Consider the following 24119-nt stretch of genomic DNA (forward strand, 5'->3'; position numbering starts at 1 on the left):
TCTCTCACTTTTTCCTCGCAGATGACTGCATTTTTTCTCATCAGCAAATGAAAACGCAGTTTATTACACCCTAAAAATAATCAACCAGTTCTGCAACATTTTTGGTCAGTTGGTAAACACAAATAAATCTAGTGTGCATTTTAGCAAGAATTTAAGTCGATATGCTAAGGAAGGCATAGCTGGTATTCTGAAATGAGAGTATCCCTCTAGAAGAAAAATGTCTGGGAATAAATCTATTTATTGGAAGAAATAAGAACCAATGCTTTGAAGATACCACCAATAAAATGGGTACCAGACTCAAATCTTGGGAAGTCCAACTCACAACCCAAGATGGAAGGGCAACTCAAATACACTCAACTCTTAGCACCATGGCTCAACATCGAATGGGTTGTATGAAATTACCTGACAAGACCGTAAAGAAGATAAATTCCATACAAAGAAATTATTGGTGGGATAAGAAGAATGTTAGGGGCTGGATTCCTAAAGCTTGGAAAGAGGTCAGTACACCAAAAAGATAAGGAGGATTGAATTTCGAAAACACAAAATTTTTCAATGAAGCCCTTCTGATTAAAGTAGCTTGGAGGTTGGTCAAGGAAAAGGATGCTGCCTGGGTTAAAGTGTTGGAAGATAGATATTTCAAAGATGGTGACCTTTGCAAGGAAAAGTTAAAAAGAAAGGTTCTTGGATGTGGAGTAATATTCAAGTTGGTTTATATTGGGTGAAAAGATTTCGTATATGGGAAATAGGAAATGGGCAGAAGGTTCAAATTGGAAAAGCAAATTGGATAAGGAAATATCAAGAGGATAATCTGATTATTCAAAATAAACCAATTCAGAATTCAAGTCAAGGTATCACAAGAGTTGTTGATCTAATCAACTCAGAAGAAAAAAGGTGAGATTTAGATAAAGCTGTTGTTGTTTATACTCCTCATCAAATAGAACTAATAAAATATAAAAGAATCCCATCACAGGGAGAAGACAAACTTCAATGGTCCCTAACAACAACATGAGACTTTTCTGTAAAGTCTACTTATAAATCAATCCTAAAGGTTCAAAATCAAACTACTTCAGATCAACACTCAAAGTTCTGACTTCTCTTATGGCACTTAAAGATATCCCACGAATGTAAGATGTTCTTGTGGAAGTTGGCTCATAATATTCTTGATGTTTCAGCTAGACTTCAACGGAATACAATAATTTAGAATCCTAACCATCCTCTATGCAACCAACATTTGGAAACAAAAGAGCATCTATTCCTTCAATGCCATTTTGCAAGAGATATGTGGCTTTGCTATTTCTACCACTATACACCATAATGCTAACCAGTTTGCTAGTACACAGGGTTGGTTTCTCTCGTGGCTTGACAGAGACAATACTGTCTCTAAGGATAAAATCCACCTCATCAATCTTGTTGTTATTACTATGTGGCACATCTGGAAATGTATATGTAGCAAGCTTTTTGAAAATAGAAACCAGAATCCTTATACATTGGTTCAACAAATCATGAGATTTAGTCAAAATAATCAGATAAACATTTCTGAAGAGAACAACATAAATACTAGTAGCTCTCATCATACTGCGTTAGATAGACATAATAGGAAAAAACCTTGATCTCCACCTCCCATTGACTGGTTGAAAATTAATATAGATGCTTCCCTATTGCTTAAAACTAATGATGCTGGTTTGGCTATGTTGATTCACAGTTCTACAGGAAACTATGTGGAGGCCATGACCTGCACAATGAGAACCAGCGACATGGATCAAGCTGAAGCTCTTGGACTAATCCATGCCATAAATTTGGCGAAGAAGAAAAACAAATCAAAGATAGTCACTGAAGGTGACAACAGGAAAATTATGGAAAGGAGTTTTAAATCCAGATAAAGCAACAGTCAGATCACTAGTGGAAAATGGAAGTTAAACCACTGTCAGGACAAGAAGTAATATCGTTAAAAACGACTGTGTCCATAAGCAGTAATCTAGAAGTGGTTTTTCCCAAAACGACTGTGCCTGGAAAAGGTTGAATTCATTAAAAAAAAACACTGGCTTCAACAGTCAAGCATGAAGCGCTGATAGACACAGTCGTTTTATTGATGATATTTTATAAAAAAAAATGATATTGATTCAGCTGAATCCAAAGCTGATTCAACTGAATCAAAAAATAAAAGCTAAATCATAATTAAATTAATAATGACTTCAAAACTGAATTTAGCAAAATTAAATTGATAATAACCTTGAACTCAATTTGTATTGAAAAGTGTATTCAATTCATAATTTCAACTATCTAAAATACTGCAAGTTCTAAGTCTCAAAAAATTCTAACAGTATGTGGAAAACCTTAACCTATATTCATATAATTACGAGCTTAAGATAACAAATTGGCTCAACTCAGCAGCAATGTTCTACCATCAGTTCGTCATTGAAAATATTCTTACGGCAGGCAAGATGCTCAAACCCAGTTTAAAGCTTTTCAGCCATTCAACGTGACATTTTTAGCTTGTCTTGCAGCAACCTTTGACTACTGTAGTTGTGGTTAATATTCAACAACGGTTATAGCTCTCTATCCCTTCACGTTCATTCTACATATCATGCTTTGCGTTATAATGCCATCAGTTCTTGTCGAGCTCAAATGCATAGGTTTTCATATAAATATTATGTAAAGGGTTGAACAAAGGGAAACAAAAACTTATCTTTGAATTAGTGATTTTTCAAAAATAATGACGACTCTGCAACATCCTTTTTCCTCACTGCAACTACTTTCCATTCAAAGTTCAGATATTGCTCAACTCCAACAATGAAACAACAAGGAAGTTTAAAGGATAAGATATGATATCTTTTAAGTACATCAAATAACACAACAATTCCAATGGTACGCCGACTAGGAACTACTTCAGATTGAAAATGCAAATCTGATAAACCATTTTCCAATAATTGCACATTTAAACTAAAAAGGCATTATGAAAACCAGCTGCCCTGTTGAAAGGTTTTAATTGGGTGGCTTAGTTTTGATGAAAATTTGTCAACCTGCGTTCTGATACAAGAAAAAATCCCCAGATTCCCCCTTTTTTGGTTAACGAACTTGATAAAGAAGACATGGAGAAAGTTAAATATTTATAGAATTGATAAACTACATGTTCTTTAATATCAGCGTAATTCTTCTTACTTCTAACCTCTTCTGAACCTCAAAACTCTCTAAAACCCTGTGTTGCAACAATGCGTCAAAACTTCTTTTTTTGGCGTATCAATACGTATTGTATGGATACGTGTATCCAATACGTCCAATACGGCCAATACCAACTGTATAATCCTTTTTTTCAGTTAAAATACCAAAAGTTGGATAAGAAGCAACAGCTGTCCATATATTTCTTTAATACTAATAAAAGTTAGATATTTATCACCAGCTGTCATCACCCCCTCCAGTCAATACTTATCCCAAACTTTCTCCTCCTCCTCTTAATCTCAACACTTATCTGATTACCTCTAACTCTCTCTGTTTTATCTCCTCCAAAACCAGTAGAATACCCAAACCCTATTTATCCCAGATACTGATATACAACTATGAGCAAGAAAACAAAAGACGCAAATCTCAACACCCCCCTTTGGAATTATGTTGAAAAACAAGGAAAAAGTGACGAAGGTGGTGGAAACAATAAAATCCAGTGCACAATATGTAACTATATATTCTTTGGTTTTATACTCGGGTGAAAGCCCATCTTCTTCGTATATAAGGACAAGGTGTTAAGATATGTGAGGGCATAGATCCTGATAGTTTTGAGGGCATTCCGTATCGCCGTATTACCATTTTTTTGTTGGTGTATCCTAGTAACGTATTGGTATCCTGTATCGGATACCGTATCCGTATCGTTGCAACACAGCTAAAACCACATGAAGTGACAAATTAAGTTGAATCGACCTGCTTCGCAAAACCTGCAAAAAGAAAGAGATACTACTAAGTTTAACTGAACTCATGCAGTACTACAATGTCATAGAAACAAAATTTTCAGTAGTAGAGGAAGATCATACTCTGTTGTTAAAACTTAACCACAAAATTTAAACCATTATTTTAAAATAAATTACATTAGTATACTTACATATAGGCCAAATCACTAGGAGATTTACTAGGCACTTTCACCTTCAATGTAACAACAACGAAAGTAAATAAATGAAATCTAAGAAAGTAGAGAATGTATACCTTTCTGCCCTAGACATTCCAGTAAATTGATGGGAAGTTGCACCCCACAAGTAACTTGTTAACTTGTTAAAACAAATTACAGTAGTATACTTACACATTGGAAAAATCACTAGGAGATTTACCAGGAACTTGCACCTTCAATGTAACAACAACGAAAGTAATTAAATGAAATCTAAGAAATGAGAGAATGTATACCTATCTGACTGAGACATTCCAGTAAATTGATGGGAAGTTGCACCCCACAAGTAACTTGTTAAGTTCAGCTGCTCTACTCACACTTTTGACAAAAATAACTACTTGATTGAAGTCCAACCCTTCCAATAATTCATCCAACTTGCAGTTTTTCTCCAAGTCGGTCAATTTTATGTACTGCTGAGAAAAACGAAAAAGTAATCAAGGAAAATGTTGATGGGCAAAAAAAATACTCAGCAAACAAATGTTATAAATGTTGATGGATACATTTCTTAAACTGAGTAGGTGCCATAACACATAACCTCACTACTAGGTGATATATTGACAGCATTTTTACAACATATACATTGGATGAAAACACACATGGCATAAATATCAAATTCGAGAAATGCAAGTGTTAACTTTCCAAAGGGACCAGTGAACCGATGAAACAACAGTGGAAAACACTAATCTACTAGATCTATAAGACTTAAAAGAATTAAAACTTGGCTTGAAAGGAATGCTGAGCCAAGCAAAAGAATACATGCAATATTTGTTGCCAGGTACAAAGAACTTGATGCGGTTATAACCAGATTTATTAGAATCCAGATCACAAAGGAAATGACTTACCGAAAATCTCTTTCAGATGTCCATCATTCACATTCGTAGTGAGATGATCAACGTGCGGCATTAAAGATTCTGGATATGCTTTTCTGAAAACATGGTATGTTTAGTACAGCAAAGTCTATAAAGCTAAAACAATCACGCATGGAGTGAACCTAATACCATTATCATACATCCCACCAAATTAGAATATTGACAAAAAAAAAACTTTTATCTACAAGTTGACCCAAAACAGATGTTCACCTGGACTCAATGTAGTCTTTGCCTTTACAGACGAGAAGTTGCGCAAAGGTTTTGTATCAGAGAAAGTTCCAGAGTATCTCCTACTGCTCCTATGATCCAGTGTTTCCTTAGTTCCAACTGCACAAATTCGCCTACCTTAATTAGAATTCATAATAACACAGTATCTTCACCACATAATTTGAGATTTTACCAGCCCCCAAAGATAAAAGAACAAACCAGATGGAGGAGTTCTAGTAATTGCAGTTCTTGCCCGTAGAGATGAATGAACATAATAGCAGGACTGTAACATCGAAGGAAACACGTGTGAGTGGTCACATTCATTACAGACGAGAAGTTGCGCAAAGGTTTTGTATCAGAGAAAGTTCCAGAGTATCTCCTACTGCTCCTATGATCCAGTGTTTCCTTAGTTCCAACTGCACAAATTCGCCTACCTTAATTAGAATTCATAATAACACAGTATCTTCACCACATAATTTGAGATTTTACCAGCCCCCAAAGATAAAAGAACAAACCAGATGGAGGAGTTCTAGTAATTGCAGTTCTTGCCCGTAGAGATGAATGAACATAATAGCAGGACTGTAACATCGAAGGAAACACGTGTGAGTGGTCACATTCATTAAATATATGAAAAAGAATAATTTGTTGCTTACATTGACGTTGTCAATAAAAAAAACCATAACTATAAAATTACCTGAACGAACGGATGTTGTAGTGCCTCAGAAGTTGTCAACCACTTGTTTGGGTCCCAAGAACATAGGGACTGGACATATTTGAAGAAAGGAAAAAGCGTTCACAGTTTTTTTCGTTCTACACAATTTATAATGACAACTTGTACCAAAATGAAAAATTACACTAATGAGATTTGAAGCATCGTCACTAGCATATGGAATAAGCACAGAAAGGTGGGCACCTGGTAACTGCAACATTTAAAGTTATTGGTTAATTATAAACAAAAAAAGATACATAGGAAGTAAAAAGAAGAGTAAAACAACGGTTAACCAACTGAGTGAATAGGTAGACAAAACACAAGCAAGCTTCACATTATAGACATGCACAAGGACTCTTACCTCAGCCCATGATCTCTGAGTTGGACTGCCAATCACACTACATATTTTTTATATCTCATCCGTTTCACTGCATCACAAAAGAAAAACAACAGATGGTGAGATTCACATTTTGTAACCTAGTTTAAATTTAGAACAACAATAAATATCGGTTCCATTCACATAAGTCATAACCTGCAGTTGTAGAAGAGAATACCTATCAACGAATTTCAATAATTACCATACGCATGTTCACAAATCTTTAAGAAAAAGGAATTCAACTTTGATCAGTTCATGTGAATGCACACCTGGAACCAGGAAAAAGAGGGCTGAGTGAAAGCAATTCAGCCATGATACCACCCATAGCCCACATATCAGGAGAAGGAATACTTGATCTATTAAATTATAATCAAATAGGATCAGTACAACACTATCATACGCACCAACTGCGGAACTGTATCATGGTGACTGGAGCTTCAGCAAGTTGGGGACATTCAATTGAAACCAAATCCCTAACTGAAACATAAAACAAAAATATTCAGAAATGACACAAAATGAAACTATGATTGTTACAAATAGAAATCCAAATTAAAAATTAAAACAAACCTGAATCTCTTGCAGAGCTTAAACACATTTATTAACATTTGTTGAAAGGGAATCAAGAAATTCAGATTGTGCTCCTTGCGATAAAGGCATTAGCTCACCCTGCAGTAGCAACAACAAAAACTCCAAATAAAATCAAAACCCTGCATTCAAAATTGAAATTAAAAAAAAAAACAATGGAACTTAAAAATTACAGATCAAGTACTACCTTAAGAGTATATACAAGATATGTTCGATCTTCACCACTCAAAGCTTCAAATACCCAAAACTCAAAACTATAGATCCGAGTTTTCAAACACTAAAAGCAGAGTCAAAAAACCAACTACAGTCACGAGTTTTTGAGATTATCATTAGTACCGGCAGGAAAACAAGATTCAATATTCGATTTAGGGGTTTTTCAGATTATCATTACCACTTAAGAAGGAGAAAAAAAAATGGTTCACAATTGAGATTGAAAAAAGAAAATGTTTACAGATCAAAGAAATTGGTTACGGATTGAAGAAATTGTTGAAAGCTTGAGATTGAATCATGGGTTCCGGGAGAAACGATTAGAAGGAGAACGATTGGTTTCGGTTATTTTTTAGTTTTTCAGAAAAAAGGATAATGAAGAGACGCAACTGGGTTCGAGGTAAGAACACCACGTCTTTGCCTTGAAAACAGGGACTATGGAAATATCTTGGTCTCACAGTCGTTTCTAAAATCCATAGTGAAGCTTTAGTTTTTTACAGAAATATCCCTCATTGAAACGACTGTGTCAGAGACAAGTTTTCTTTTTCCTTAGAAAACAACTGTGTCTCACAGCTCATATAGTTACATCATCCTGTGTAAGTAGATTTTCTAAAACCCAGGAAGTAGTTAAAAATCCATTCTCCACTAGTGGATGAGAAGACAGAAATATTATCAGAGAATGTTATTTTCTAGTTAAGAGTTTTTTTTAGGCCTATAACACTAGTGGAAAAAAGCCGTTTTAAGATACATCGTAAGTATCGTATTATCGACATATAAGACACTTTGGAGTTGTCGCTGAAAGTTCCCTAGACTCAGTGTCTTCTTTGGAACGACACTTTTAAGTTGACTCAGAATTAAATTGATTTACGGTACTTCCAGGTTGTCTTTAGGTACAACATCTGGATAGAGTCGTAGATTTAATTTTATAACAATATAAAAAAATTAGAAATTCAGCTGAATTCCAAAGCTGATTCAGCTGAATTCCAAATCAGATCTGGCTGACTGGGACAATGAATCTGAATTGAGCTCAAATTACCTTGAAATAAAACTTGGACTTAAAATTCAAATAGTTATTTAAATAAAAATCATCTTATTGGTTACACAACTCGTAACTGAATTCAGTTTACACTTGGTTTCAAAATCATAAAAAAAGAAGGTAATCAAATCTTGAATTCTTACAAGCCATATCTAAGTTCTAAGGTTCATAAAGACAACTGCGAACCAGCAAAACAAGATACTGCCGGATGGTTAACTGAGCCAACACTTGAAGAATGGCACACCTACAACGAACAAAAGGTTCAACATCACTGTAAGTACAAAACAAGTGTGAAAAAAATCAGTTAAAAGTAAATATACTATATGGATGGACATGTATGGATGTATAACAATCAGACATGCAATATCATATTAGCACCATTTACTATAAGATGAATTGAAGAATCAAGAACCAAGGATGACATGTACTTGTAGTGATACCATACACTCAGACATGTATTTGTAAGTGTTGAAATATTCGTCTCATGGTCAGGTTATACTAGTTAGTCTAGTATAGAACATGTGAAGAATACACTCTTCACATGTACAGTCTGTGAAGAAAGCCTTCTTCACGATATAATCTGTGTACATACGATTATATTGTGTAGGAATAGTGTATAGTGATTTGTGAACAGTGTTTTGATATTTTTATGGTATTCTTATAACTGTGCATACTCAATCTGTAAAATAGAGGGTTCTCACCTCTGAGTGGCTTACACTCTTCCATTCATTCTCTCTTAATTTCCACATGGTATCAGAGTTCAAGAGAGAAAGAAGAGAAAACCCATCTTATTTCCTTCTTTAGCTCGATCTACTATTGCTTCGATCTGTGATTAAGATCTTGAAGTTAGATCCTAAAGTTGTTTCAAAGCAGCTGCAAACTGCTGTTCTTAAAGAACCTGTGGCTGTTTGTAAGTTGTTTTTTCCTTAAAGTTTGTATTTATTTGTTGAGTTAAGTTATATATATAGCTAGCACTTCTGAAAACAGTAGTTTATCTAACTATAGGAGTTCAGCATCTCTAGATTTATCTCACGATGATAGTATGAATGTCAAGATGACATAATGTAAGTTGGATGATTCAAACTACCTTGTTTGGTCTCACTGAGTGAAGCTTTACATCACCGGTAAGGGAAAAATTGGGTATTTGACTGGAAGCAAGGCATGTCCAGTAATCTCAGACCCTACACATGAGACTTGGCTGGATGAAAATGCCCTAATAATGAGTTGGCTGTCAGATTCTATGTCTCCTGATTTAAGGAGCAGTTTTATGCGCCTAACCACTGCAAGAAAAACCCTGGGATGCAATTTCTCAGATTTATGTGGTGAATGGTGATTCTACGCAAATCTATGAGTTGAATCGTAGAGTTATAGAGACAAGGCAAATGTAGTGCCCCCTAAGCTAGAAGCTGACTAATCCAAGAGATTAACTATAAAATGAGGCATTATGAATCTAAAAGATCTATTTAAACAATAAGAAAGTAGTTCTAAACAAGGATTAACCCGAATCTAAAACCCTCTCTGCAATAAATATAAGAACTCATCTCATAAGATACATAAATACTTGTGAGTTGGTTTACAAATGGAATAGAAACACAAAATAAACATAGTGGAAGCTAACCAACTAATGAAACCAACTCCTCGAAGCTTTCATCACCACGTGCACATCTTGAATCTATCTCTGAAACTGAAAGTGGGAATGAGTGAGCACATCATTCCTAAAAGGGGTGCCCAGCAGAAACAACGACTAACTTTCAAGTAATCACTAAAATGATTTAAAGTCAATGCACGTTTTACTGAAAACCGTTAAAACACGGAAAACAGATAAATCATAAAGAGAATAATAAATTATACTAAAAATAATAGTTGTACTGAAATATAAAGATTTACCAACCAATCTTGCAGCACACATTCACAACAGTAATAATAGTTAAGCGACGTAATCCTTCAGAGTAGCAAGGCATGACTGTTGCGGAGTCTTCAATGATGATTAAAGTACCGTGAGGTTTTACGGCCTCGAAGTCATAAACGATGTGTACCTTACTAGTACCTCATTCTACGCGCACTCTACATAACAAGTACTTAAAGAAACAAATGACGGCAATAGTATATCCGACTGATAGTCTAAATTTTATGGAATATCATCAGATTCCATAAAACAAGTCCAACAACCACCTATAATATTCCCAACATTCTTTCCCTAAAATACTGGAACAAAATATAATAGCTTTTGAAAGTAATTTAAAGGAACAGTAAACATCCACGTATGAGACATGTGTTGCCCGTACAGAAATATGGAAAATAATATTCAGTGACACGAGTACACACCTATTAGTTTATTAGTGGCAGCAATTTTCACTCCTTTGGCGCATAAATATAGATATAACTTTTGGGCACACACATCTCACACCAATCAAAAGGAAACCTTCTCTGAAAAGGTGAGGGTACCCAAATATACCTCAAGCTAAAACTTTTACTACCTATAAGTCCTTTCTCCGAAAGTGATTGTCTATGGACTGAGTCGAGAAAATACAATTAATCGGTTCACACTTTGTGTGATCCTCTATGGATACGAGATCGAGACAATACAACAACGAAGTATGTTTACTTGATACAAAGTTTCGGACTTAACCAAACACAATAGGATTTCTTACCAAGTAAATAGGAATTAACGTTTTTGTAATTTACTTTAATTACAATAAAACAATTATAATGCGGAAAATAAAAGTAAATGACACAACAAGATTTTGTTAACGAGGAAATCGCAAATGCAGAAGAACCCCGGGACCTTGTCCAGAATTGAATACTCTCAGTTACAACCTTGAAACCTTGAAATCGATTTGCCACACTTCAAAACAAGTTTAAAATTGGTTCATCTAACTTTCAAGAACTATGTGATTGATCAAACCAACATTCAATCACAATCATGGGTTTAACGGTTCTACCAAAACAAGTTTCGGTTCTACCTCCATGTGAGTACTGTGTATAGTCACACTAGCTTTCCAAAATTCGGTTGACTAGGTATTAGGATCGGTTCCCCATATATATATGGTATCTAACTTATATGTGTTGCACATGTCCATAGGATCGGTTCCCTTTGCCTAAAAACGTGTTGCGTATGTCCATAGGATCGGTTCCCCTTTCTTCTATAAACCTTGTTGCACCCCGTACAAGGATCGGTTCCCCTTGTGATGTACTGCACCTCTTACTAGGATCGGTTCCCCTCTCCCATATTTGGTCAGACACACAAACCTGATCATACCACAGGTGATTACTTAAGATCGGTTTTACTAATAAAAGTTATACCAATACATAAGTCAGGCCTTTGTGAATAATTATACCAAGAACACAAACAAGTTGTGAGCGGCTATACTCAATCACACGTATTGGTTGTTCATAAGATATGCAATGAATAACAAAACCAATAACACCTGGCAATTTCCTTTTCGGTCCACAAACAAGTTTATGAACTTACTTCCTTAGAACACATGTAAATATTGTTCCCTAGGATGAAATCCTCACATCATGCCCATACATAATCACAATAGCATTCAAATGATTATGGCGATGTCTTATCTACAAAGTTTAATAGTTAAACAATAAACCTCGTATTGTATTCCTTAATACTATGTCTATCTAGAATTCAAACATGCTTCGCAGTTATGTTTTCAATATGCACGACTTGAAAGATACGTTAAAGAATGAAACAGTTCAAGTCAAATATCACTAACCTCAAGTGGAAGGATGATTGTTGTTGTAGTAGCTCCTTGCTTCTTCACATCTTCAAGACTTTGCAATACTTGTAATGTTTCATTGATAGACACATTTTTGTGTCCGATTTGTCTCGATTCTATATATTGTTAGGGCTCATTTTTGTACTTATTATGGTGTTTTATTTATTTGTAGGTATTTTTGGCTAATAAACATTTTTGGAAAAAATTGGCTCGAAAAGTTGTCGGAAAGCACCCGGAGGACATTTGATATTCGGACTTTCACTTTGGATAAGGGGTAACCTAATTACTAAGGGGCATCCCATTTCCATGCAGTTGCTAATCACACCCCTACTCTGGATAAGGGGCAACCATCTTCAACATTCAAAAAAAGGGATTTTGGCGGGAAAAAAAATGCAGTTAAAGAGCAGTTTTGGCAATCGTGATTTGAAGGAGTTTGAGGTCGATTAAACCTCTGATTTTCATAGGATAGACTCCTTATGGGTCTAGGAATCTGATATGGGTGTTTAAATCGATTAGAATGGGATCAAACGACGGATTTTTCTCACAACAAGAAAATATGGAAAGTCACGTGTGTGATCTGTTTTAGGGAATTTTAGAGTGATTTAAACGCTGTAAACCTTCCCAAAGATTTGTATCTATCTAAGGAAGAGTTTAGAATAAAAAGGAAAGCTCAGAAACGCGTAGAAATCCTAAAACAAGAAATTGTCGCACCTTGGCCATGAAGAGAAGGAAAGATATTAGGTCATTCCTAGGGCATGCAGGTTTTTACCGTCGATTCATTAAGGATTTTAGCTTGATTTCTAGACCTCTTTGCAATTTGCTTGCAAAAGATGTTAAGTTTGTCTTTGATGATGCTTGTTTAGAGGCTTTTGAGAAGCTTAAAACTTTACTCACTACTTCCCCGATAGTCCAGGCACCTAACTGGAAACTACTCTTTGAGATTATGTGTGATTCTTCAGATTGTTCTATAGGCGTCGTTTTAGGACAACGAGAAAACAAATTACTTCATGTGATTTTTTATGCTAGGAAAACTATGAATGATGCCCAAATGAACTACACAACTACCGAGAAGGAATTTTTATCCATCGTGTTTGCCTTGGTTAAGTTTAGGTCTTACCTATTAGGTTCTAAGATCATAATCTGTACAGATCATGCTGCTTTGAAATACCTTTTATCTAAGAAGGATACCAAACCTAGATTGATTAGATGGATCCTATGGTTACAGGAATTTTCCCCAGACATTAGAGACAAAAAGGGTGCAGAAAATGTAGTAGCAGATCACTTGTCTAGGCTAGTTGTTAGTTCCCCTAGTGATTCCCTTTCTATAAGGGATAGCTTTCCTGATAAAAAATTGTTCTCTGTTTCCCAATCACCTTGGTATGCAAATATAGTGAATTATCATTTTACTGGTCGAACCCCTCAACATTGGGGTAAGCAAGATTGTTCTAGGTTTTTAGCCGAGCTTAAGCATTTCATTTGGGACGATCCTTATCTGTTGAAGACTTGAAGTATTGTCCAGACCATATTATTAGGAGATGTGTATCTGAGAGTGACCAGTCTAGTATTATCTCCTTTTGTCATGAACATGCATGTGGGGGTCATTTTATTGCTAAGAAGACTGCTGCTAATATTTGCAGTGTGGATTTTACTGGCCTTCGTTGTTTAAAGATTCCCATAGTCATTGTGTTTCTTGTGAGCGTTCCCAGAAGTTAGGAACCATTTCCCGTAGAAATATGATGCCTTTGAACCCTATTTTAGTGATTGAGGTCTTTGATGTGTGGGGCATTGATTTTATGGGTCCATTTCCTATTTCGTTTGGTTATCTTTACATACTTGTCGTTGTAGACTATGTGTCTAAGTGGGTTGAGGCGGTTCCGTGTAGAACGAATGACCACAGGGTCGTAGTCCAGTTTTTAAAAGAGAATATACTTACACATTTTGGTACGCCGCGAGCTATAATTAGTGATGGAGGTTCACACTTTTGTAATAGAACGTTTTCTCTTTTAATGAAACAATACGGTATTACCCATAAAGTGGCAACCCTATATCACCCTCAGACTAGTGGTCAGGTAGAGGTTTCCAATAGGGAAATTAAACGTATTCTATAGAAAACAGTTAATCCAAATAGGAAAGACTGGTCGTCGAGGCTTACTGATGCCTTATGGGCTTACCGTACTGCGTTTAAGACACCCATTGGAATGTCACCTTATCGTTTAGTGTTTGGCAAGGCATGTCACCTGCCTGTTGAGTTAAAGCATCGAGCCTATTGGGCTATTAAGAACTTAAAATTTTCACTTGACAAGGCAGGAGCTCAAAGAAAGCTCCAACTCAATGAGTTGGATGAGATTCGTAGAGATGCATACGATAGTGCTAAGGAGTATAAGAACAAAATGAAACTTGTGCATGATAGGAATATTTTACGAAAGTCATTTTCTCCAGGTCAAAAAGTTCTTCTGTATGACACTCGTTTGCATCTATTCCCAGGGAAGTTGCGGTGTCGGTGGACCGGTCCTTTTGTGGTCCGTACTGTTTTTCCTCATGGCGCTGTTGAGATTGAGACACCAGATGGTAGTAGTTCTTCGAAGGTTAACGTCCAACGATTGAAGCCCTTTTTAGAGCCTTTTCCTACAGGTGATGTTGAGGAGGTCCCTCTGGAGGACCCTGTTTACCTTGATTGACCATCGAGGCGATTTTGTATGTTGTATAATATTTTTGTAGGTTTTTGGTTACACTTCACCCAGGTACTATCTTTCCGACTTCTCTCTTTACTATTTCCTCATGTTACTTAGATTTTTGGTACTGTTCTTTGATTAGAAACATTGAGGACAATGTTAGATTTAAGTTTGGGGGTGGGGTAGAACTTTTTGTTACCTTTTCGTTGCAATAATTAAACTCCAGAGCCTAGAAATTTATCCCTATTAAGGATGGCACTAACCAATCTAAGTGGATGGAATCATTTTGGTTGTAGGAGTTGAGGAACCAATCTGACTAGATGAAAACATCTAAAGAGTCTATTCATAAAAGCACAGAGCTCAGGTGTTATAAATAACATGATAGTTTCACCATATCTCGTTGAGTCCTTTTCACTTCTGTTTTTTTTTGTTTTGTTTTTAAACTATGTTTCTCTAAGTGATTAGGTGGGGATCACGATTTAAGTTGTTACCAATGCTAAGGTGAATTAGAGTGATTGAGATACCAAAAAAAAAAAAGAGTTGAAAAAAAAAGAGTTGAAAAAAAAAACCCAGACCATCAGACCAACTGGAATAAATTCAATAAAGTCGACCACTGGAACCCTTGTATATGCCAGTTGTGTTGACCTAGAGTTAGGATTATCAATCACTGGTTCCATTGTATATGCCAGTGTGTTGATATTAGTCAGACTAGTATCTCAGTCCATTAGGATAGGTTCATTTTGGCGGAAGCCTTCAGACAGATATGAGAAACACCGTTCACCTAGTAAACATCAAAACCATCTATGTTTTTCTATATCCATCTTCTTGATCTATCCATGTGATTAGTTTTGACTCCGGATATTGATGTCCATAGTGCGACTATCTTAGTAGATCTCTGTCACTTCATATGAATTTTAGTATGCTTGAGGGCAAACTCGTGTACAACAATTGGAATTTCGCATCAGGGTACTTCCTCCTTTAGTCAATAAGTATGCCGACCAAGGAGATTCTTTAGTGCCTTCCAAGGTTCTGTGTAGATAGCTAGGGTCTGGAGTAAAAAGGTTTTGTGGGTATACCTCTGGTAAGCCCTCCGGAGACAACACTCCGCCACTAGGGACACCTAGGGGTTTAAAGGCTTATTGCATACGCTAAATGCAATCGACGATGCCTGCGACAGTGAGTTAGGATTTTATTTCTATTTTATTTTTGCTCGAGGACTAGCAAATAATAGGTTTGGGGTATTTGATAGACACATTTTTGTGTCCGATTTGTCTCGATTCTATATATTGTTAGGGCTCATTTTTGTACTTATTATGGTGTTTTATTTATTTGTAGGTATTTTTGGCTAATAAACATTTTTGGAAAAAATTGGCTCGAAAAGTTGTCGGAAAGCACCCGGAGGACATTTGCTATTCGGACTCTCACTTTGGATAAGGGGTAACCTAATTACTAAGGGGCATCCCATTTCCAGGCAGTTGCTAATCGCACCCCTACTCTGGATAAGGGGCAACCATCTTCAACATTCAAAAAAGGATTTTGGGGGAAAAAAGTGCAGTTAAAGAAAGTTTTGGCAATCGTGATTTGGAGGAGTTTGAGGTCGATTAAACCTCTGATTTTCATAGGATAGACTCCTTATGGGTCTAGGAATCTGATATGGGTGTTTAAATCGATTAGATGGGCTCAATCGACGGATTTTTCTCACAACAAGAAAATATGGAAAGTCACGTGTGTGACCTGTTTTAGGGAATTTTAGAGAGATTAAAACGCTGTAAACCTTCCCAAAGATTTGTATCTATCTAAGGAAGAGTTTAGAATAAAAAGGAAAGCTCAGAAACGCGTAGAAATCCTAAAACAAGAAATTGTCGCAACTTGGCCGTGAAGAGAAGGAAAGAGATTTTGGAAGATTTGGGAGAGATTTAATCGGTATTTTTGATATAAATAGATGTCTTGGGTCATATAGAAGAGGTGTCGAGAGTTTGGGAACCTAAGGAGAGCCAGAGAAGAAGAAATCAGAGCTTTACCAAACTCTTTTGCTGCTGCTGCTGCTGTTGAAAAGAAGAACGCGAAGAACATTGACGGTAACAGTCGCAAAGTGTCTGTTTAACAGCTGAAGAACATTAAGCTGTTCAGGGCAGTCTTATTCTAGGGTCTTAAAATCAGCGACAAAGCAACAGTTTTTCTGTAACAGTTCCATTGTAACAGCTGTTTTGCAACACCAATACACTGTTGCAAACAGTCTGTGTATTACTTTTCACTCTTTTAATCATTTTGAGCAACAAACACATATTTTGAGATCATGATTAATATGAGGAGCTAAACCCCATTGCTGAGGCGATAGAGGAAGCTATTTTTCCAACAAAAAGTGGTATATTCTATTTTATCTTTTTATTTGCAATAATTATATGATTATTTGCCTTGAATATTATTGAATATGATTTTTATTTGAGTGATTGTGATCTATTTTGATGGAGTATGCTTAGTTTTAAGACTTTTGATGCTTCATACTTGGTATTTACAATTATTACTTTTGAAAATCTACTTGTTGCTATTTTAGAATCAAATTAAACAAGAAAATTGCATAAATATAAGTATTGGTTTAATCACTTTGAACTTGGAAAATAGTGGAATCTTAGCCTCAGTGTTTCTTTTAGTATTGATATCATCTTTGATTGAGTTTGCTATAATTTTTAGTGAGTTTTCTATTTTAATATTAGAATTTAAGTCTAATTAATATCCTTCACAAGTCTGAGAATCGAACCACTTTTACCACTATCTACAAATCACATCAATTTTTGGCGCCGCCGACGCGGACTTGTTTTTAGGGTTTTAGATTTTATTTTTTTTTTATTTTTTTTTTTTTTATGTTTTTGGGTATTTATCTTGTGTCTACAGGTTCTGGATCATAAAGAAAATTGAGCCAAGGAGTTTGGTGATTTCATAAAGACTTGGAGCTAAAGATTAAAGCAAAAAGAACAGAAAAGAAGACAATTTTATTTTAGACAATTTTAGTTTAGGGTTTGTTTATTTTATTTTTAAAAAAAAAAACTGTATTAGGGTTTATTATTTTTGTAATTTTTCTTTATTTTTTTGGACTTTTGGACTTTGGGACATTATTTTTTTATTACCCTACGGAAGGGTACTTTAAATATAAACTGTTTGCAGAGAAGGAGGACAATTACGATATTGTCTCTGCACCTTGGGTTCGTACACTAGACATCGGAGTCAGTGGCCCGAGTCGACTACAACCGATTCATCCCCGTCTGGAACGGGAGGTAAGATTCTAAACACTCGCGAATCCCCTGTCAGCGAGTTACTGGACTCCTTCGTATGCATATATGTTGAGGACTGAATACGGACATTTATTTTTCTAGTAAAGGGCAAGGCCTGGCCATACAAGATAAGGGTTCGGATTTCATCACCGTTCTCTTCTTGCCCGCTTTAGGAACACGTAACCTACGCGAACCTAAGCCTAAAATTTTGACTAGAACGAGACCGATAGGGTAACGAGCTTAACAGGAAAGTCATTCGAAAAATATTGGTTACTCTTTTAAGCATACTTCGAAGTTCTTGACGGTTTCTGTAAGTTGAATGCGTGACTGCGCCGCCTTGTAATACCGGTGAGGCCTTGGGTATCAAAGCTCCACCGAGCTTCCCTCGCCTCTATTCAACTTACGTTAACTCGGATTGATTCCAGAGGGGTTTGCTTAAATTGTAACGAATTCCCGTTCGAAGGATTAGAAGCTGGTCTAGAAACAATCTAAGTGGAGCCATCATGCTTTTTGTTTGCTAGAAATCAATAGGTTTGATTTGGTTGAGTCGGCCTTGATCTGTGTTTGCTTACCCTTCCAATTTAGAAAATTCTATTGTATGCCTGAACGTAAAAGAGACGCACTAGGTAGATTTGTTAAAGAGAAACCTAGTAGTTCGAAGCGTCTCGATTACCTTAATCTAGAAAGTCCGGCTTTTGAAGAGTCTGTTTTTGAACGTTCTTTGACTGAGGAGAGAATCCATGTTGCTCCGATAGCGCCAGAAATGGCAACTTTGAAAGCTTTGTTGAATCCAACTAGGACTACCCGTCCTTCGTGTATTAAGTTAGCTGAAACGGAGGCACCCTATGAACTGAAACCTGGGACCTAAGATGCTCCCAATCTTAAAACCCTATTACCATGTTAGGGATTTTGAGGAAATTTGTAGTACTCTAAGAATTAGAGGCTTAGATGATGATGCTTTGAAACTTAGGTTATTCCCATTTTCCCTGAAAGATAAGGCCAAGTCGTGGCTATATAGTTTGGACTCCGAGTCAATTGAGACATATGAACAACTTGCATCTGCCTTTTTCAATAAGTTTTTCCCTAGGCACAAAACATCGTCTATTAGGACGCAAATATGCACATTTTCACAACAAGAGGGAGAATCTTTATATAGGTATTTGGAAAGGCTCAATGATTTATTATCCCAGTGTCCTCATCATCGTTTAGAAAAGTTTAGGCTAGTTGAGATCCTTTATGAGGGTTTAGATTATTCACAACGACCATGGTTGAGTCTCTATGCACTGGTGGATTTGAAAACCAAACTTTTGATGCGGCGATGGAATTTTTTAATGAAATCGCCGAAAAAACCCAACAATGGGAAAATAGTAGGGCACCCAGAAAAAAATTCTTTTAAGTATAGGAAACGTTAATAGGGTAGAAGGAGGCTATGAATCAGATGCCAAAATTGCTGCTATAGCAAAAAGGTTAGAAGCCTTAGAAGTGAGCCAGACTAGTGGTAGAGTGGAGCCTTTTGGAAAGTCCAGAATATTGAAGAGCAAGCCAATGCTCTTTATAATAACACTAGATTTGATAACCGTCAAAAGATTGATCCATATTCAGAAACCTATAATCCTGGTTGGAGAAACCATCCGAACCTTTCGTGGTCTAAGGGCCAAAGTCAAGGTCAGTTTAGTAATTCTAATGCTCAGGTTTTGGCTATACTAAGAATCCTTCAGGACTAGCTCAGTTTCAGAATCAGTCAGATAAGAAAATCCTAAGTTTAGAGGAATCTCTCGCCTTGTTAACTCAGCAAACTGCAAAATTCCAGTTATCCGTAGAACAGAGTCTACAAGCTAGTAACAGGATAGGACAAGAAAATAGTCAGGCTATTTCCGAGTTAAAAACCCAGGTTGGTCTGATAAGTGATTCTTTGAGAGAAAAAGGTAAGTTTCCTAGTCAAACACAACCCAACCCTAGAGGAGTTCATGAATTAGGTGCAAAACCATCGAATCAATTGAATGCTGTTAGAACCCTTAGAAGTGGTAGAGTTGTAGACAATAAGGTAACCATGCCCGATAGTGAACATACTGTAGTTCACCCTCAGGATCTCACCTCTCAGGACCAGTAGCTGAAGAGACTGATAAAGTTTCTGATGATGTGAATTCGGTTCCTGAAAGGTCTGATTTTAGGCCTAGAGCCCCATTTCCTCAGCTATTAGTACCAACAAAGAAGGAATCGAACTTTAATGACATAGTGGAGGTTTTTAAGCAAGTTACCATAAACCTTCCCTTATTAGATGCATTAGAAATTCCTTTCCTGCTTATGCCAAGTTCCTTAAGGATATGTGTACGCGAAAGCGAAAACTTAGCGTCCATAAGAAAGCCTTTTAGCTATCTAAGTTCAATCATTCAGAACACCACAACTCCAAAGTCAAAACCCAGGTTCTCCTACCATTGCTTGCACAATAGGTAACTTCCTGGTAGAAAAAGCTTTACTTGACTTAGGAGCCAGTGTGAACTTACTGCCATTCCATGTATACTTACAGCTAGGACTTGGTGAAATGAAACCTACTCAGATGACACTGCAGTTAGCTGATAGGTCTGTTAAAATCCCTCGAGGTGTTATCGAGGATGTTCTTATTGAGGTCGACAAGTTTATTTATCCAGTGGATTTCGTGGTCCTAGATACCCAACCTGTCCCTGACCCAAAGAACCAGATACCTGTGATTTTAGGTCGCCCAGTTTTAGCTACGTCTAATGCGATCATTAACTGTCAAAATGGTGTGATGAGTTTATCTTTTGGTAATATGACTATGGAGATGAACATTTTTAATGTCAGTAAGCAACCTCATGAGCTAGATGACACATGTGTTGAGGAGATGAACATGATAGAAGCCTTAGTTCAGGAGTCATTACCAAACATCTTGTCTAAAGACCCATTAGAAAGTTGTCTATCCCATTTTGGTTTAGATTTTGACGACGATAGCACTATTGAACAGGTGAATGCTCTATTAGATTCTACCCCTGTGTTAGACACTGATAGATGGAAAGCTAGGTTCGAACCGTTACCAGTTTCTGAGACTACCCTAATTCCTTCTTTAGAAGAGCCCCCAAAGTTGGACCTAAAACCACTACCCGATACTCTAAAGTATGTGTTTTTAGGCCCATCTTAGACTTTACCTGTGATTGTAGCTTCCAATTTGGATAGTGATCAGGAAAGTAGGCTAGTAAATGTACTTCAAGACAATAAGGAAGCTTTAGGGTGGACTATATCAGACATTAAGGGTATAAGTCCTACTGTGTGTATGCATCAGATTCATTTAGAGGAAGATTCCAAACCTTCTAGGGAGATGCAACGTCGATTGAACCCTAACATGAAAGAGGTAGTTCGAAAAGAGGTGCTTAAGTTGTTAGATGCGGGTATTATTTACCCAATTTCAGACAGTAAGTGGGTCATCCCTGTTCAGGTTGTCCCCAAGAAATCAGGTATCACTGTAGTCCAGAATGATAATAATGAATTAATCCCAACCCGAGTGACCACGGGATGGCGTGTGTGTATTGACTATAGAAAATTGAACAAGGTCACAAGGAAGGATCACTTTCCCCTTCCTTTTATCGACCAAATGCTGGACATAGTCACTATTGCTTCTTAGATGGCTACTCCGATTATAATCAGATCGTTATTGCCCCAGAAGACCAAGAGAAAACCACCTTTACCCGTCCTTTTGGTACCTTTGCGTATAGACGCATGCCTTTCGGGCTATGTAATGCCCCTGCAACTTTTCAGCGTTGTATGATGAGCATATTTTCTGATATGGTAGAACGGTTCTTAGAGGTCTTTATGGATGATTTTTCAGTGTTTGGTTCATCTTTCGATGAGTTTTTGCATCATTTGACATTAGTGTTGACTAGGTGTAAGGAAAAAAATTTAGTGCTTAATTGGCAAAAATGCCATTTCATGGTTAAATCAGGAATTGTATTAGGGCACATCGTCTCTTCAAAGGGTATAGAGGTAGACAAAGCCAAAGTTTAAAACCTGCATGCCCTAGGAATGCCATTATAAAGACTTTACAGGTCCCAAAAACCGTAAAAGATATTAGGTCATTCCTAGAGCATGCAGGTTTTTACCGTCGATTCATTAAGGATTTTAGCTTGATTTCTAGACCTCTTTGCAATTTGCTTGAAAAATATGTTAAGTTTGTCTTTGATGATGCTTGTTTAGAGGCTTTTGAGAAGCTTAAAACTTTACTCACTACTGCCCCGATAGTCCAGGCACCTAACTGGAACCTACCCTTTGAGATTATGTGTGATTCTTCAGATTATGCTATAGGCGTCGTTTTAGGACAATGAGAAAACAAATTACTTCATGTGATTTTTTATGCTAGCAAAACTATGAATGATGCCAAAATGAACTACACAACTACCGAGAAGGAACTTTTAGCCATCGTGTTTGCCTTGGTTAAGTTTAGGTCTTACCTATTAGGTTCTAAGATCATAATCTATACAGATCATGCTGCTTTGAAATACCTTTTATCTAAGAAAGATACCAAACCTAGATTGATTAGATGGATCCTATGGTTACAGGAATTTTCCCCAGACATTAGAGACAAAAAGGGTGCAGAAAATGTAGTAGCAGATCACTTGTCTAGGCTAGTTGTTAGTTCCCTTAATGATTCCCTTCCTATAAGGGATAGCTTTCCTGATGAACAATTGTTTTCTGTTTCCCAATCACCTTGGTATGCAAATATAGTGAATTATCTTGTTACTGGTCGAACCCCTCAACATTGGGGTAAGCAAGATCGTTCTAGGTTTTTAGCCGAGGTTAAGCATTTATTTTGGGACGATCCTTATCTGTTTAAGTATTGTCCGGACCAGATTATTAGGAGATGTGTATCTGAGAGTGACCAGTCTAGTATTATCTCCTTTTGTCATGAACATGCATGTGGGGGTTATTTTAGTGCTAAGAAGACTGCTGCTAATATTTGCAGTTTGGATTTTACTGGCCTTCGTTGTTTAAAGATTCCCATAGTCATTGTGTTTCTTGTGAGCGTTGCCAGAAGTTAGGAACCATTTCCCGTAGAAATATGATGCCTTTGAACCCTATTTTAGTGATTGAGGTCTTTGATGTGTGGGGCATTGATTTTATGGGTCCATTTCCTATTTCGTTTGGTTATCTTTACATACTTGTCGTTGTAGACTATGTGTCTAAGTGGGTTGAGGCGGTTCCGTGTAGAACGAATGACCACAGGGTCGTAGTCCAGTTTTTGAAATAGTATATACTTACACATCTTGGTACGCCGCGAGCTATAATTAGTGATGGAGGTTCACACTTTTGTAATAGACCGTTTTCTCTTTTAATGAAACAATACGGTATTACCCATAAAGTGGCAACCCTATATCACCCTCAGACTAGTGGTCAGGTAGAGGTTTCCAATAGGGAAATTAAACGTATTCTAGAGAAAACAGTTAATCCAAATAGGAAAGACTGGTCGTCGAGGCTTACTGATGCCTTATGGGCTTACCGTACTGCGTTTAAGACACCCATTGGAATGTCACCTTATCGTTTAGTGTTTGGAAAGGCATGTCACCTGCCTGTTGAGTTAGAGCATCGAGCCTATTGGGCTATTAAGAACTTAAAATTTTCACTTGACAAGGCAGGAGCTCAAAGAAAGCTCCAACTCAATGAGTTGGATGAGATTCGTAGAGATGCATACGATAGTGCTAAGGAGTATAAGAACAAAATGAAACTTGTGCATGATAGGAATATTTTACGAAAGTCATTTTCTCCAGGTCAAAAAGTTCTTCTGTATGACACTCGTTTGCATCTATTCCCCGGGAAGTTGCGGTCTCGGTGGACCGGTCCTTTTGTGGTCCGTACTGTTTTTCCTCATGGCGCTGCTGAGATTGAGACACCAGATGGTAGTATTTCTTCGAAGGTTAACGGCCAGCGATTGAAGCCCTTTTTAGAGCCTTTTCCTACAGGTGATGTTGAGGAGGTCCCTCTGGAGGACCCTGTTTACCTTGATTGAACATCGATGCGATTTTCTATGTTGTATGATATTTTTGTAGGTTTTTGGTTACACTTCACCCAGGTACTATCTTTCCGACTTCTCTCTTTACTATTTCCTCATGTTGCTTATATTTTTGGTACTGTTCTTTGATTAGAAACATTGAGGAAAATGTTAGATTTAAGTTTGGGGGTGGGGTAGAACTTCTTGTTACCTTTTCGTTGCAATAATTAAACTCCAGAGCCTAGAAATTTATCCCTATTAAGGATGGCACTAACCAATCTAAGTGGATGGAAGCATTTTGGTTGTAGGAGTTGAGGAA

The 24119-nt window shown here is 36.9% G+C and overlaps 1 protein-coding gene across 1 annotated transcript; it reads right to left on the reverse strand.

The window, feature by feature from the left end:
- Window positions 1-3894: 3894 nt before the first annotated feature.
- LOC113290956 (cyclin-dependent kinase F-4-like) lies at window positions 3895-6903 on the reverse strand. The gene is made up of 11 exons (XM_026540537.1): window positions 6876-6903; window positions 6725-6785; window positions 6578-6664; window positions 6294-6330; window positions 6078-6143; window positions 5918-5986; window positions 5713-5802; window positions 5443-5506; window positions 5202-5343; window positions 4990-5072; window positions 3895-3923 (listed from the first exon to the last, which is right to left on the reverse strand). The coding sequence occupies exons 1-11, from the start codon at window positions 6901-6903 to the stop codon at window positions 3895-3897; spliced, it is 756 nt and encodes a 251-aa protein (XP_026396322.1).
- Between the last annotated feature and the right edge of the window lie 17216 nt (window positions 6904-24119).

The sequence above is a fragment of the Papaver somniferum genome, chromosome 6, assembly GCF_003573695.1.
Source record: "Papaver somniferum cultivar HN1 chromosome 6, ASM357369v1, whole genome shotgun sequence".
Taxonomy (NCBI): Eukaryota; Viridiplantae; Streptophyta; class Magnoliopsida; order Ranunculales; family Papaveraceae; genus Papaver; species Papaver somniferum.

Bases quoted from the DNA above. Each gene is read 5' to 3' on its own strand.
- LOC113290956 (XM_026540537.1), bottom strand. From the start codon at position 6,903: ATGTGTTTAAGCTCTGCAAGAGATTCAG. The intron at 5,987-6,077 runs GTAATTTTTCAT...AAATATGTCCAG, and splicing joins ATGCTTCAAATCTCATTAGT to TCCCTATGTTCTTGGGACCC. The intron at 5,073-5,201 runs GTAGATAAAAGT...CCATGTTTTCAG, and splicing joins CATCTGTTTTGGGTCAACTT to AAAAGCATATCCAGAATCTT.